This window comes from Sminthopsis crassicaudata, chromosome 4, assembly GCF_048593235.1.
Source record: "Sminthopsis crassicaudata isolate SCR6 chromosome 4, ASM4859323v1, whole genome shotgun sequence".
Classification (NCBI taxonomy): Eukaryota; Metazoa; Chordata; class Mammalia; order Dasyuromorphia; family Dasyuridae; genus Sminthopsis; species Sminthopsis crassicaudata.
Window position 1 is genome coordinate 352,848,026 of NC_133620.1, and position 16,854 is coordinate 352,864,879.

The following is a 16,854-nucleotide window of genomic DNA, read 5'->3' on the forward strand; positions in this document are numbered from 1 at the left end:
AGAAGTGATGCCTTTTCTAAAAGTCTGGCTGGAAGAGGGAGATCAACTGATAGATTTTCAAGAATGGAGAAGACCTGGACATGCTTATAATCCAATTCAACCAAAATGTATGTAGTTGTATAACCTATATCAAACTGTTTACCCCATCTCGGAGAAGAGGAAGAGTTGAAAGGAAAGGACAGAATTTGGAACTCAAAACTTTAAAAAAAAAAAAAAAAGTTAAAAATTGTTTTTCAAGTAACTGGGGGATAACTCTGACTGGTTTATCATGAAAAATGCTATCCATACCCAGAGAAAGTACAGATGGTATTTGAACAAAGATTGAAGCATATTTTTAACCTTTATTTTTCTTAAGGTTTTTGTTTGTTTTTTCTTTGATATTTTCTTTCATAATGTGATTATTATGGAAATATTTTTTATGGAAAAAAACACAAGTAATTGGGGGAGAAAATAAATTAAAAAAAAAAAAAAAGAAGAAGAATGCATGCTGCATTCATATGCTAGGCACTAGGGATACAAAGACAAAAATGAAACATCCTTGACCTCAAGGAGCTAATACTCTATTGGAGGGCAACAACTGGTATAAAAAGCAATAAATACAAAGAACAAAAATAAAATAAAATGTGTAGAGGCGGGCAGGAAGATTTCTTGTAAGAAATGGCCTTTCATATGAGCTTTGAAGGGAACAAGGAACTCCCAGAAGTAGAAGTTAGAAGAAAGAGCATTCCAGTTTGGCAAGAATAAAGTATATGATGCAGAATAATGTGTAAGCAGCCCAGGAAAGATAAACAAGAACTAGATTGTGAAAGGCTTTAAATTCTAAAGAGAAGTTTTGTAATTTGATCCCCAGAGCTTTGAAAGCAACAGACTGATACAATCAACTAATTGCTTTAGGAATATCATTTTGGCAGCTGTGTGGAGATTGGATTGGAAAAGACTGAATTCTGGGAAACCAATTGGGAAGCTATTCCACAAATCCAGGTGAGAGGTAAGGAAGGCCTGAATGAGGGAAGTGGCCATGTGGATAAAAAGACAAGGACATATATTTGCAAGAGATGCTGTACAGAGTTGAGACTTGTCCACTGTCTGAATGGGAAGAGTAAGGGAGAATGAAAATTTAAGGCTATCCTCTATCGCAAACCTGAGACTGAAGAACAGTGGTACTCTCAAGAGAAATAAGAAATTTGGAGGGGGAAAAGTTTTGGGAAAATATAGTCAAATTCTGCTTTGGACACAATGAATTCATCCAGGTAGGAACACCCAAAAGGCTGTCAAAGATGCAGGACTTGAATTCAAAAGAGAAATGGAAGTTGGATGCAGATGATGCAAATATATAAATAATAACTGAACAAACCTCTCTTTTCCCTCTTAGCTTTTTTTTTTTTTTTTTTTTTTTTTTTTTTTTTTTTTTTTTTTTTTAAAGAGGCAATCAGGATTAAATGTATGAAGTCAAATGTGAACTCAGGTCCTTGTGACTTCAAGGTCAGCACTCTATCCACTGTACTGCCTCTTAACTTCTTTACTGCTATTGAAAATACCACTATTTCTCCATTACTCAAATTTATATATATATTCAGTTCTTCACTCTACTGTCTCTAAGATAAAATGAAAATTCTTCTTTTAGGATTTTCAAAGCCCTTCAACATGTAGCTCCAGTTCTACCTAGCCAGACTTATTCCATATTATTTCCCTCTTCAGATATTCTACCTCCAGATGGCCCAGGCCATCTCCCATGCCTGGAATGTACTCTCTCTTCATCTCCATTTCCTAGAAACCTTCACATCCTTCAAAGCTCAAGTGCCTTGCACAGGTAGACCCTTAATAAGTACTTGTTCACTTGACTCCAGTGTCACCTCCTATATAAAGCTTTTTCTTGTTAGTCACATTTATTAGTCTCACCTCACCCTTACAAAATTATTTTGTATCCCAGTAATAATAATTTTGTCATTGTTCAATCATTTTCATTCATGTCCTACTCTTCTTGACATCTAACCTAACTTCTCAGTGGCCAGAGTTAAGAGAGAAGATGACAAAGAGTAATCCCTTCTCTTCCTTCAGTAAATATTTATTGAGCATCTACTAGATACAAAGCTCTGTATTAAGCCCTATGGAACTGTCAAGTTGAAGATAGACCTTTCATCCATTTTCACATCATGAACTGCCTAATGGACGCCTGCAACTGAATGTCACAGATAATAGAAAGCCTTTTTTCTGTCTTATAAAGTCCTTTCCTTTCAATGACCCACATCTTCTTGTAAACTAAAAGCTAGGTTGCTTTATGACACTGCCAATCTCCTCACCCTTTTCCTTCCTTTAGCCATCGCAAAAATGGATCTTTTTTCTTTTGAGGAATCCTGTCAGAAATACAACCTAGCCTCCCTTAGTCCCCATTCTACTCATTTATTCAATATTTTACTGAACTCCATCTAACAAGGCAAAGCTCTGGATGCCACCACACAGTTCTCCAGCCCCCTAAAATCCTCCTTATTTAAATGACTCTCTACCTGTAAAACAACTTATTCTGATAAATAATCAGCCCCATTGCCTTACTTTCCAAAATTCTTTCATATGCCTTTTCTCACTGAGTTTCACAGGAACTCTTATGAACAGAGTTTATAACATGATAGCTGAGGAAATGAATTGAAGCTGCAATCACCAATCTAGTTTGAGGCAATGCTAAGACTGGACAAGTTAGACAGGTCTCCTGACTCCTAGTTCAGTGCTTTAATCTTACCCAGCTACCAACTGAGCTGTTTTGAAAGGTCCTGCCACCATCATCCCTTATCCCATCCTCAGCATCATGGCCCTCTAGATCTCTCTCTGGTCTCTGTTGCCCTATGTCAATTGAAGACATTCTTTTCATGCTAAGACATGTACCTCAAGGGACTTTGAGTTTCTCTCTTGTATACCTCACCATATTGTATTGTGTTTATATTTAGGTATTTCTTATCCCTTTTGCTATTCAATTCAATAGATATTTATTGAATGCCTATGCCATACAGGACATTGTGCTAGGCACAAGGAGATATAAGGAAAAATGTAACAGCCCCTACCTCAAAGATCTTAGTGACCCATTTGGCTAAAAGACAAAATGGATGAAGGAAAATAATGAACAAGAACCCTAGGAAGGCAGATGGGAGTCAAATTGGGAAAGGTATTTTTAAAAAATAGAGAAAACTGTTTTTATATTAAAGGCAAAAAGTACCACTAGAGCTTCTTGATCATAGGAATAATGGGTTCCAGCCTACACTTTATGACTATGACTTCAAGAACCATGTGAGTGATGGTCTGGAAAGGGAAGGTTTTAGATTCAGGGAGAACAGTTAGTAAATGATGACAGTCATCCAGGTAAAAGTCATGAGGGCCTGAATTGGAATGGTGTCCATGTAAGCAGACAAAAGGGGAAAGATTCATTGCACATTATGGAAGAAGAATGGCAAATGATTAAATGTGTTTGAGAGAAGAAAGGATGGAAGATGACTCTGGGGTTGGGAAGCTGATGGTGTGTCCTCATTGAAAACAGAGAAGTTAAGAAAGTGGGAATGTTTTGGGGAAAAGATAATGAGTTTTGCTTAGAACACATTGAACTTGAGGTGCTTATGGGACATCCAGTTGGTGACGTCCATTAGGCATTTCAGGATGTAAAAATGGATGGAAATTTTATCTTCTTCAACTTAATTGCTTCGTAGAACTTAATAATACAGCTTAATAATCCTTGTATCTAGTAGATGCTCAATAAATATTTGCTGCATGAAGAAGTTATCAGGAAAGGGGTCACTCTTTGTCATCCTCTCTCTTAATTCTGGCCACTAAGAAGTCAGACTTGTTCTAGTCTAACTGGCCTCAGTTGTGACCCCATTGCACCCAGAAAATTCTGTCAATCAGGCTGCTCTGCCAGCTCTCCTTGCACTGTGCCCCAATCTTCCTTCTACCTCCCTCAGTCCTTCTAGCAGGTAATACCTTGACCAAAGGCCATTGGTTGGGCTGGTTAAGCAGCTTGACGATGGCAGGGATTCCATAGTTGAGGCGCACGGAATTCTGTGCCATCTCAGCCTCTGGGTGGCGGCTTGTGAGATGCCGTAGTGCACAGACAGCAGGCTCGGTGATGTCATCTTTGTCCCCTGCACGCAGGATGGCATGGATCAGTGCCTCCACACCGCTGTTCTGCGTCACCAGTGTCTTATTCTTGCTGTTGTTGCAGGTTAAGTTAGAAAGGGTGCCTGTGGCACAGGTCAGCACATTTACATCATCCACACTCAGCTGATTGACCAGGACCTTCAACACACTGTCCAGACCCTCCTGGGAAAGAAAAGAAAATACAAGTTCCTTGAGAAGCCTTTTTGGCTTTTTCTATGTACCTCCAGTACTTAGTAGGATAATAAATGGTTATTAACTGATTGAACAAGGTACTCTTTTTGAAATCCTTGTATCACTATATATGCTGTCAGCTGAGCTGATTTATTAGGTCCCACCACTTCTCTCTTCCCTCTTCTTCCCTCCCCACTCAATAGCACAGACTCTGAAGTTCTAACCAATTCTCCAGACAGAGCCAGAGTATGACATACTTTTCTCCACTGGTCTGCCATTCCAATTCTGTCCCTGTCACCCAAACAGAGTATGTTAAGGTAGGAGGGACAGCCTTTAAGGGCAGCAGGCTAGGTAAGACATTGGCATTATGAGGGGGAATGTGAAAATATGGGCTAGTACTAGGTAAAATTTTGAAGTAAGCTTTTCTATCTCTTCCTCATTTTCTACCATCCTGTTTCATCTCAGAAACCTTCAAAGTTTGTATTCCATGCATTTTTCCTGAGAAAAGTTAATTTTGAGTCTTTCCTTCACATCAACATATAAACAATCCCTTCCAAGGATTAAAAGGATTAAAGCTTTACATTAAAGCCATGAAGCTCAGAAAGAGAAATTTCAGGCATTAGCTTCCAGGTAGGAGAAGATTTCATAATATCTGGCATTCCTACCTGCTACAATCATACCATATAAAGAAAGGGGTATTAGATTCCTAGACAAAAAGCTGGGGAGTGAATATTGAGGAGGGTGGGGTTAAAGAGAAGCCACCCTAGAAGAATAGGAGGATACGAAAGTTTAAAGAGGTTCTTACCTGCTTAGTGGCTACATCTGAGAGGTTGCGCAGGGTCCAAAGACAATTTTGCACAAGACGAGGGCTGTTGCTTGTTAAATGTTTGCCCAAGGCTTGCATACCACCTAAATATGAAGAGAAAATAGCATTATGAGGGATGGGCAGAGCCAGTGATACATCAGAACCCCACCTCCTCACTGGATCATCCCACAAGTCCCGTCCAAAGGTCTCCACTAAATGGGTGCCTCACCAGCTTCCACGATGGCAGGCTTATTGCTGGGGCACACAGACAGCACTTTGAGAACACGGCTTGTAGTCCAGAGCAGTTTCTCATAGCTATAGTTACGCATAATCTGCACCAGGGCCTGGGGGCCCCCATTGGCCAAGATGATGAGCTGTGGAAGGAGCAGAGTGAGAGAGGAGTCTGAGAATAGGCACTGTTGGTAGAAAGATGTTAGCATGGATCACAGGTCCATGTGATTTCAACTCAAAACTGGAAAGGCCAGTGGCAAAAGCTTCAGCAGGGCAGAGGGGTCAACCAACAGAAGAGGCTTCTTGACCAAAGGGAACCAGACCAAGAAAAGTTCCTACAGAAGATAATGTTGAAGAAATCCAGGAAAGGAAGGAAATTATGATGAGAAAGGAGAGCATCCCACGGGGGCGAGGCAATGAAAAATCACCACATCTGAAAAATGGAGCAGAGTATTTTTTTTTTTTTAAACTGGGTAAATAACTCTTTTTTTTTTTTTAAATAATATTATCCCTATATATATATATAATAAAAAAAATAATAATAATAATATTATCCCTTGTATTCATTTTTCCAAATTATCCCCCCCTCCCTCCATTCCCTCCCCCTGATGACAGGCAATCCCATACATTTTACATGTGCTACAATATAACCTAGATACAATACATGTGTGTAAATACCATTTTCTTGTTGCACATTAAGTATTAGATTCCGAAGATATAAGTAACCTGGGTAGATAGACAGTAGTAAAGTAGCAAGAGTTGTAAGAAACACGGAGAAGAGTAAAGCATGGAAAGAGAGTAGAAAAGTAGAAAGACGACAAGTTGTCAAGACTTTATATGCTAACTAAAAGTTTTCCTATTTGATGCTGGTGGGGTAAAAGGAAGCCACTGGAATTTGTTGAGTAGGGAGGGTGACATGGTCAAGATGAATGCTTTGGCAGCTGGAGTGGGGAAGAGACTCAAGGTACCCCGATGATAACCTTACCTTACTCTCCTGGTTGCCATAGGCAAGTAGCTGCAGGCAATCAGTGGTAATGGCCAGGAATTTGGGGTTGTTCTTGTTGAGGAGGGGCACCATTTTTTGTAGCCCATCAGCCAGCCGGACAGCCATCTTAGCACCCTCTTGATACAGCAGCAGGTTATGCAATGTTGTGATGGCATAGAACAAGACTGATTCCACTGGAGAACTATGAGGGGAAGATAGAACCATGAAAGTTGGGGAAGGAATGAAAGATGTAGCCCCTCCAATGCACTCAGAGCCTTGTACCCCATATTACCAGAAAATGAGGTTCAAAGGAACTCACAGAGGGGAAAAGAAAGATGGCAGCTAGAGAAACTAGAGTAGGGATTAGCTTAAGCTACACAGTGGGCCAGGAGATCCCTGGCACCCTATTGTCAGGGCCCATCTCCACTATGTAGCCTTCTCAGACTAGTCCAACCCCTCTTAGTTCTTTCCCTTTTTTGTACCACCAAGTTCTGTACTGCACCCCTTTACTATTCTTTATTGCTCCCTCATTGTTTTAAGTATACTAAGGCTCATTTCAATTTGACTATAAGTTTTCTGGGGACAGGGATCCTGCCTTGTGTTTCTCTACAGGTACCTGATAAATATTTGCTGCTCAATTGATACCTGAGCATGCGGACCAGAGCGGGAATGCCCCCTGACTTGAAGATGGCAAGCAGCCCTTCGCGGTGGTGAGAGAGATTGTGCAGGATGCTGGTGGTACAGCGGGCAGTGTCTAGGTCACTGGTGTTCTGCATGGTGCGTACAACAGCAGCCACAAGCTGAGGGGAGCCCATCAGTGCCCGCCGGGATGCTTCCTTCTTTGATAACTGATTCACGATCATGGCTGCCTTACTCACTACAACCTGCAGGATAGTGCAAGGCAAGAGGAACATTGAAGAAATGTAGCCTTGGTGTGAAAGACCATAAGGGGCTGCCCCGCCCTGGGCCCTCCCAGGATAATCCTACAACCAAAGGCCTTAATGCTGGGTTTTTTTTTAGGATTTCCCTCACCTCTTAACATTATCAGCAAATTCCTTATATTCAGGTTTTCCCATTTCCCCTCAACCCCTGCCACTAACCGGGTCCTCATCATTGAGCAGCTTGGTAAGCTCAGGCAAGGCTCGAGTTGCCAGCTCAGCATCATCCTGGTAGTTGATGAGGTGAACAATGGCTGACTTTAACAGTTGGGAGGGCTCAGCCAACCGCTGAACATTGGTGGCCTGCCCTTCAATCTGGGTGCTCCTCAGGATTGACTGGTCTTCAGTTGTCTCAGGATACATGGCTGCCCTTACCCGCTGGGCCCTCGTCATTGTCATTTGGCACTCCAGATCTCCTGGAAGCAAAGGAAAGGCTTGTGTGAAAGAGATGATGCCATGTGAGTGGAGAGTGGTGACTGACATGTGTGGAATGCACCTACCCACCACCTTTGCCACTCCACCTTTCTCTGGGACGTCCTCAGCCCCTTTCTCTGACATTATGTGACAGTGTATTCTAATGGAAAGAGAAGAAAGCTGGTTTGTCAGGAGATGTGAATTCCAGTGCCAGCTTTAGATTAACTTCCCAAAAGATCATAATTAAGTCACTTAACTTTCCCAGGCCTTAGCTTCCTTTCCCTGTGAAATAGCAACTAATCTACCTACTGGCACTAAACAAATATAAGATTATAAATTCCTCATGAGGCTGCACAAAGATTACACATTATGTGTAAGGCACTGTGGTACTGAGAGACATACAACATGGGTCCCTGCCCTCAAAATGCTGACAACCTAGTAAGGGAAATAAGATAATTTCAATTCAAAATGGAATTTGATAAAAGGGAAATACACAAAAGTGCAGAGGAGGAAAAGATCATTTCTGATAAGAATTCTTTAAAAAGTTAGCATTTGAACAAGGCCTTGAAACATGGGTAAGATTTAAAAAAAAAAAAAATAGAGGAACAGCTAGATGGAACAGTAGATAGAACACTGGCTCTGGAGTCAGGAGGACCCAACTTCAAATCCAGCCTCAAACATTTACTAGTTTTTGTGACTCTGAGCAAGTCATTTAACTCAACTGCTAAAAAAAAAAAAAAAAAAAAAAAAAAGTGAAAATGTAAGCATTCCAGTATAGGGAATCTCATGAGCAAGGAGTATCAATGGGAAACTGTGGGACATGTTGGTGAGCAGTAGAACTTGGCTAGAACATAGAAAACCTGAAGAGGAGTAAATGAGATAAAGCTAATTGTGAAAGGCCCTGAATGTTAGGCTAAGGATGTAAGACTATCCTGTTTAAAAAAAAAACAAAAACAAAACAAAAAAAAAAAAAACCAGGGTCCCAGAAAGTTCTGAGCAGAGCATAACATAATCAGAATGACTATGCATAAATTAGATTAATCTGGTAACACAGTATGAGAAATTGGAGGAATGAAGACCAGTTAGGAGGCTATTGCAATCAACCAGGTGAGAGGTAATAATGGTCTATACTTGGGTGGTGGCAGTAGAATGTGAAGGAGGGAACAGATTCAAGAGATAAAAGAGGATTAGAGAGAACAATCAAAGATGACATTCTATCATATAAACCCAATTGGATAATGGGTAGACTTGGCAGGAAAACCAAGAGGTCAGTGATCTCCAACAGTATCCTGTCAGGGAAAGAGCTAGGCCGATAAATAAAAGGCGAGTCTTGCCTTTCAGCCCAAAGATCCATTCATCAGATGGACAGATGAGACACCAAACTCCCCTGTCCTATCCTGACAATGGAGCTGGCACTTCTTCCCCTTTCTGGAAACTAAGAGTTTGCCTGTTCTCCATTTATAGACCTCGGGTATAGAATAGGACTTAGTTTTCTTCCCCCCAGCCCCTTGACAAGCACCTCCCCCAGTCTGGGAGTGGTAGATCCAGAGGCTTCCCAGAGCAGCCCCACCCTGGCAATTGCCCAAATGCCCCTTGGCAGAGGGAGTTGGAACAGCCCCACCCTCTAATTAGACAGGAAGGAGGAGACAGTCTCTGCTCCCTCCCTGCCTGCCTGCACTAATTCCAGGCTTTCAACTACCAAAGCAATCCCTGACAGTGCCCAACAGAAGGCTGGCTGCCCACAGATGGATGCCCTGATTGCTAAGGTGTAGTGCCCTCAGAGTCCTTTCTCAGACCTTACCTTTACTACTACCGGCTCAGACAAACACATGCCATCTTACGCATCCATTAATCCTGAGAGCTTTTAATATTCACAACAACTACAGCAATCATTTCTTCAAAGGCTTCTAAGGTGTAGAGCCCAGTGTTGGGTTATGAGAGGTATACGGATTTTACTGAGGCCTGGTCCTGGCTCTCAAGAAAGGCTAAGAAGCTTACCACTGGTCAGGATGGCTCACGATCCTGGCATATATCCAGAGCCTGCCTCTGGGGCTCCTCTCTGCCTAGTCAGAGGAACAGTCTTCTCTCACCTCTTCCATCTCTTCTCAGCACCTCACTCTTACCACTCCAAGGTTCCTGAGCATTGTACTCAGCTTGTCCCTGGATCTTTTCTGTCCCCATCAGACTGGCTGTGACTCCACTAACCTTGGCTCTGGGGAGGCCCCTGGCAGTAGGTGGTAGTTTTCTTGAGTGTGTATTGACGGCCACAGGCCTCATCCTCCTCGACAATACCTTTGCCGCTGACCGATGGCACACAGGTGTTGGCTCCAGAGTGGATGCCCGAGTCGTAGGTGTATGTCTGCTGCCATTCTGTCACCTTGATGGGCTGCTCAACCAGGTTAATCACCTCCATGGCAGTTGCTGCTAATACATAGAAGGAACAAAAGGGTCAGATCCAGGAAAGGTATCCTCCCAGCCCTCCCTAAGCTCTTTCTAGCTCCTATTACCATCAGCTTTCTTCTAAACCCATTTCAGATGCATCTATCAGCCTCCTATAGCTTCCTTATTCTTCTCTACTACCTCCCTTCTCCATCTGTTTTTTTTTTTCCATCCTTCCTAATCCAACTGCAGCACTTCCTCAGATTGCTGGAAGCTAAGAGGAGCTTTTTATTGGACTTCCCAACAGCTTAGCCAGACTGCCCTAGCTCACAGACAAGGCTGTTCCTCAGCTCCCTTCACCCACCCTTCCCGGCAGACTCAGCTACAGGAATCAAGCTAAAGATCCAGGAAGCTTCCCCAGAAGGGGCACGGAGCTCTCTGTTCAGTGTCCCAATGCTGTCTGAACAGGCAGAGAGAGGAGTGAGCACACCAAGGGAGCGGCAGAGAAATGACGCACAGTCTCAAGGGGAAGGTGGAGTTACAAGGTACCTGGAACTGGGTGGGTGGACACCAGGATGTACATGTACTCCACTTACCATCACTGAACTGTCCACTCCAGTGAAAGGAGAGTGGGAAGGGAGGGGTGCATGACATCATAGGTATGTGAGTAACTGGATAGGGGCAGCAAGGAGCTCCCTCTCCAAGACTAGACTGGCTCAATCCCTCCGCTCCACCACTCCCCCAAAATCAGAAGGATAAGTCTCTGGAATACCCATCCCATCCCATCCTACCACCTCAGGTGGGACTACAGAGGGGTATTTCTGATGGCTCCACCCCCAAGAAGGATGCAAATGCAACAGGGAGAGATGGGAAGGGCTTAGGTGAACAAGACAAACTGGTTTCTCCAGGGACCAAAGACCCAGAAAACAGAGAAAATGTTATGAACATTTTGTAACCGTCATACATTGAGACGGTCAGTCACTCTCCCTTTCTAGGTGAGGCAAGAACTAACATGGGATAATTCATAGGGAAGCAGACCCTAAATCCTGATTTCCCTTAATGCTAGTCTCTCCTCCTGGGGTTGTTGCCTTGTCACCTCCTTCCCTTTATCCCAAAGAATCTAGGTCAGTCATTGGCGATGGCCAATCACAACAGTTGTCTTTTACCTGCAGATCCTCAAGCTTGCCTTGTCCATACACTAATAGAAAATACTTTCTTTTTTCATACTCCAAAAATGGGTAAGTTCAGTTAGAAAGAGTACTACTAGGTTAATGAAGCCAACAACATAAGTGTTCAATACCCCCTTAGGCCCAGTAAGCACCACACAAAGGAAAAACTCTTTTTTCCCCAAGATTGGGCACTTAATTCTAGCCAGAACACAAGCCATTTGTTACAAGGGAGGGACAGGGTGACAGAAAGATAGTAAATTCAGAGTAGCTCATTCCCAGCAGTAGAACAAACAATCCAGAGTGCCCTTCCCACTGACAGTGGGTCAATTAGAGGGTCATCCTCATACAAGAAGCTCTTATTTCTTTCTATTCTTGCTGTCTTTCAGGGACAGATAAGGGCTGCTCCGCCCAGTTCCCTGCCCAGAACACCACCTGAGACAAGAAGGGCCAGGAGATCAGCTTCTTCCCTTCTTCACTGAATGACTCAGAGTTTCAGGGTTGATAAGTAGAATGTGCTCAAAAGATAGAGAGGAAAGGCACAAGCTCTAGCCAGATGCGCCCAGCTGCTTTCCCGGCATTCTCCACAGGAAAACAGGGCTGTCTCTGGCTATTTCAGGAGCAAACCCTCAACTTGCCCTGAGTCACCTTGCCCTAGGAGGCCCAAAGAAAAAAGAAAAAAAAAGAGGAAGCAGTGAAGCAATAGGAGGCCTAGATGGATCCTTGGAGGCCAGTGATACAGCTCCCTTAAGATGCCCTCCATTCCCAAAACCAGAGTCCTTAAGGTTAGAGTGGGGAGGTAAAAAGAATGCTACACATAATATCCTACATAGTTCAAGCCTGTTACTTGAGTTCTAGTTCTCACTTCCTCCAGTGTGGAAGAAAATCAGCGTGGGAAGAGGCAGGAACAGCAAAGGTCACCTTAACCCCCAGATGGTACTCAGCTCTGTCTGGGCAGGGAGCAGGGCTCACCTCCTGATGCTAATTTTGAGGTCAACAAGGGCAAGAAAACTCTGACAGTACCATCAGCCCAGTCCCATTAACTATGGCCACAGAGAGGTTTCTATTTAAGCCCCTCATCCCCTACTCCATCCAAATCTTTTGCTCTGCTTCCAAATCAAAGAGGGTAACAGAAACAGTGGGTTATATGGAAGCCATCTGTCCCCAAGATTTTGAGTAAAGCTGAAGCAGCAAAAGGAAGGCTACTAATTCCTTATTGTACTACCAGCTTCAGTCAATTAACCCAGACATCAAAAGTCATTGTTAAGTATATTCCCACTGGATTCTCTCCTTTGATCTCCAACAGGAGTTAGGAAAAGCTGTGACAAACTCAGAGACCTCCCAGACTAGATAACCCAAAGGTGGTTTTCACTACCTGTTAGCAAGTAGGGACAGGGAGGAAAGAAAGGGAATGCCAGTAGTGGGACAAGATGGAGGTGAGCACTAGCCACACATGCATGCAACTTAGGTTGGTGGGATAAGGGAAGGAGGAGATTACCGGGCAGCAACCCCAGAAGTAGACATCTAGCCCCTAAGGCCACCCCGACTTTACATATTTCCCTTCCAGCAGACAAAACATTCCCGCAGAGAACAACATCTCCAAGGCACTCTAGACTCAGAAATCATAAGGAGTGTGTGGGTGGGAGAATGGGAGAAAGAAAGACTACAGAAAAATTTGAAAGTTAGCAAAATGAGCATTGTAAAATTATTTAATGGGAGAAGCATGCAATGTTTCTCCTCTCTGAGGACAGGTTCAGAGGAGAAGGCTGAAGTCTAGGTTCTAGGTTACAAGAAAGAAGTATGTAAAGACATTAGGATGATTCTGAATCGGGAGGTTTGAGTTTGAAACTTAGTTGTGTCACTTACGGTGGTGAAATCTTGGACAAATCAGTTTCCTTCTCTGTAAAACAGAAATAAAGGTATCTTGGCTAGTTTAAAATCTTGTTGCTTTAGAACATTGCATAGTAGCTGACCTTTATATTGTACTTTAAAGCTTGCAAAGCCATTTACACATATTACTTTGTTTAATCCTTTAAGGTGGCTTCTGATAAGGAAACTGAGGCTGAGAGAAATTAACTGATTTGCAGATGGCCAAATGTTGTTATTGCTGTTCAGTTATATTTAACACATCATGACCCCATTTGGGTTTTTTTGGGGGGACGGGGCAAAGATAATGGAGTAATTTGCCTCGTCCTTCTTCAGCTCATTTTATGCATCAGGATTAAGTTACTTGCCCAGGGACACATAGCTAGTAAATATCTGAGGTAAGATTTGAACTCGGGGAGATGAATCTTCCTGACTCCATGCCCAGCTTGGCCACCTAGCATGAAGACAAAACATCTATTGTGGTATGGAGGATCTGAATCCTAGTTTTCTTGATGCCAAATCTGATACTTCATCTACCACACCAAACCGTACATTTTGTATAAGTTTTAGCAGTCATTATTATTATCATCACTATCACCTGGCAAGATTTTCAGGCTCTCCATTCCAAGAAGTAAACACCTTGCTACCCGAATGCCCAGCCCCAGAGAGCTTTATGCACCTTGGGAGTAGGAGAAACTATTTAAGGGGCTACTGAGTTTGATCTGGTTCTTTCTCACTTCCTGTAAAGAAACTGAGATCTACCTTTACTTTTAGCCCCAGAAACAGAGAGACAGAGAAAGGCTTTTAAAAATTGAAGAGGGAAGTCTTTCTTTAGTACAAGTTCTATTGTTGGCACTAAGAGCGGAAGGAGCAGTCTCTCCTGGGGTAACTTCTGGCTCAGGGCAAAGGAAAAGATAGGATAGCTGTCCAGTGGTATGTGCACCAGAGAATGTGTGAGTGTATTTGAATGTGTTCACATGATCACAGGGCAATCCAATTCCCAAAAGGGACTGGTGTGAGGCACTACCCTCCCTCCCACCTCTCCTCTCATGGTTTTAGAGCCCTCTTTGCAGTAACAGCAGTAATTCCAACCGGATATTACCCATGCATCTTAAATCTGAGTGCAGCCAGACAGAGAAGGGAGGGCCCAGCTTCTCAGCAAAGAGTGTGACCCAAGGTGGGAGGAGAGGAGGGCAGAGGAGGGTAATTAAAAATAGCCATGGGCAGAGCAGCAGAGCCAGGCTCCCAGCCTGGACTGTTTTGCTATGTCCCCAGTGATAATGAGCCAGGGTGAGAGAGAAAGGATTGGTTACCTCCCTGTACTTAATCTGCAGTGCTCTTTTATTTCTGAGAAGATCAGCCTCCAAATTTTGTTGATCCAATACTATTGAGTAAAAACTTTTTGATCCAGTTCCAATGTTTATTTTGCTTATTTACAAACTATATGCAAATTACTATAGATTGTAAATCATATACATAATATACCAATAATTATGAACCTTATGACATTTCACACAAAAATAGAAATTTTATTAAAAAATGAGATAGGGAGCCAGTAGAGTTCATTGATTAGGGGAAGATTGGATCATTCAAACTTTGATAAGATCACAAGTTGTATGGAGGATGAACTGGACACTGAGAAAATTGAGGCAGAGACCAGTCAACAATAATGTGGTATGCAAAAATGTTTGTAGTAGTTCCTTTTGTACTGGCAAAGAACTGGAAATTGAATGGATGCCCACGAGATGGGGAATGGTTGAATAAGTTATGGTATATGAATGTAATGGAATATCATTGTTCTTTAAGAAAAGATGAGTGGGCTCATTTCAGAAAAATCTGGAAAGACTTCCATGAACTGATGGTAAGTGAATTGAGCAAAACCAAGAGAACACTGTAAATAGTTTTAAGATTATGTGATGATCAACTAACTATAATAGACTTAGATCTTTTCAACAAGTGGTGTTTCAAGGTAATTCCAATAGACTTGGGAAAATGCCATCTGCATCCAGGAAAAGAACTATGGAGAGTGAATACATATCAAGTTGTTTGTGGATTTTTTCCCGTGGTTTTTTTTTTCCCTTTTGATCTGATTTTTTCTGGCACAATATGACAAATATGGAAATATGTTTAAAAGGACTGCTTATATTTAACATGTATCAGAGTGCCTGCTCTCTTGGGGAGGGAGAGTTTAGTGAGGAAGGGAGGACACAAAGTCTTACAAAAATGAATGTTAAAAATTATCTTTACCTGTATTTGGAAAAATAAAATATTATTGAGAAAAAATAAATATAAATCTAAAAAATATACTGTGGGGTTTTTTTATATGTATACTTTATTTAGTTTGAGGTGATTAGGGCAATCTTATCGTTTAGTCATTTTTAGTCCTGTCTGACTGTTTGCAACTCTATTTAGGGTTTTCTTAACAAAGATATTGGAATGGTTAGTCATTTCCTTCTCTAGCTCATTTAACAGATGAAGAAATTGAGGCAAATAAGGGTAAATGACTTGGCCTGGGTCACACAGCTAAGGACAGATATGAACTCAGGGAAGATGAGTCTTTCTGACTCTAAGCCCATCACTTTATCCACTGCAACATTTTTTTTTTTTATTGATTTTTGTAATGGTCCAGGCAAATGATGAGCATCTTAAACAGGATGGTAGCTGTGTAAGTAAAGAAAAAGGGACAAATGGACAAATGTGAAGGGAGAAATAACAAGACTCGGCAACTACCTGGATAATGTGGGGTGAGGAAAGAGTGAGGAATAGAAGATGATATCGACATTGCCAAGCTGGGTGACTAGGATAGTTTAAGTAGTGTTTTTGACAATAATAGGGAATATCTGAGTCCATATACCTTCCTAAGCATTTAATAGCTGTGGCCCTGACTGAGCAAGTCATTTAATCTCCCAGGATTTCCTATCAGTAAAACAGGTAATAAGAACAGCACCTACTTCATAGGGTTATTGTAAGAATCAAATGAGAGAACATATGGTGGGTTTGTGGCAAGAAAAGGGAAAGATATGAACTCTAGTTAATATTTGCCTGTGCAACCTTGTCAGTTCCCTCCATTAAATCCAAAAAGAAAGGGAGTACATGACTCTTACTTAAAAGGCTTCTTGCCCCAGAGCTGAGCCATGGGTGCTCTCTTAGATCTCTACCCCAATCACTAAGTGATCTCTAGAGAGTGCAGTCATTGAATAGGCTTTGGGGGGAAAAGGGGAAAGGAAACTTTCCAAAAAGCACCAAGTTTAAACTTGGGTTATAATTACTCAGAGGGATCACTGCCTAGAGGATAGCAGGAAATAGGGACCTTGTATAGTAGAGGGTAGGAAATGAGTTGGAAGAACAGGGTATGTAAAGGGGGTAAGAATAGGCAACATAGTGTTAAGAGACAAACAGGAAATAAGCTATCACTAGGAGGGAGTAGGATGCAACCCATATTCCCATCATTTGATTGGATGCTCATATATTCCTAATCAAGACATAGACTCATCCAATGTGGTCACAGAGAATCTGAACAATGATAATAAAGCTGAAGTAAGACAAGGTGTCTGATCTCAAAGGGAAAAAAAAAAAAAAAGACATAGACTCAGCTTTGGAGACTTTGTTATTCAGTCAGTTTGTTCAGGCACGTTGACTTCATGACCCCATTTGGGGTTTTCTTGGCAGAAATATAGGAGAAATTTGCCATTTCCTTCTCCAGCTCATTTGACAGATGAGGAAACTGAGGCACAGGATTGAGTAATTTGCCCAGGATCACAC

General features: G+C 42.1%; 1 protein-coding gene across 10 annotated transcripts in view; it reads right to left on the reverse strand.

Moving 5' to 3' along the window:
- Window positions 1-16,854, reverse strand: part of JUP (junction plakoglobin) — a 31,055-nt gene that overhangs the window by 5,166 nt on the left and 9,035 nt on the right. For 2 of the 10 annotated variants that reach the window (XM_074261505.1, XM_074261507.1), the window contains exons 2-8: window positions 9,887-10,102; window positions 7,430-7,683; window positions 6,975-7,213; window positions 6,330-6,531; window positions 5,343-5,487; window positions 5,114-5,217; window positions 3,961-4,299 (exon numbers count right to left, since the gene is read on the reverse strand). In XM_074261505.1, the coding sequence (XP_074117606.1) occupies window positions 3,961-4,299; window positions 5,114-5,217; window positions 5,343-5,487; window positions 6,330-6,531; window positions 6,975-7,213; window positions 7,430-7,683; window positions 9,887-10,094 (1,491 nt within the window). In that variant the 5' untranslated portion in view covers window positions 10,095-10,102. Of the gene's footprint in view, window positions 1-3,864; window positions 4,300-5,113; window positions 5,218-5,342; window positions 5,488-6,329; window positions 6,532-6,974; window positions 7,214-7,429; window positions 7,684-9,886; window positions 10,106-10,424; window positions 10,579-16,854 lie in introns of those variants that run through there. The other 8 variants (XM_074261511.1, XM_074261506.1, XM_074261510.1 and 5 more) reach the window with 8 other exon arrangements.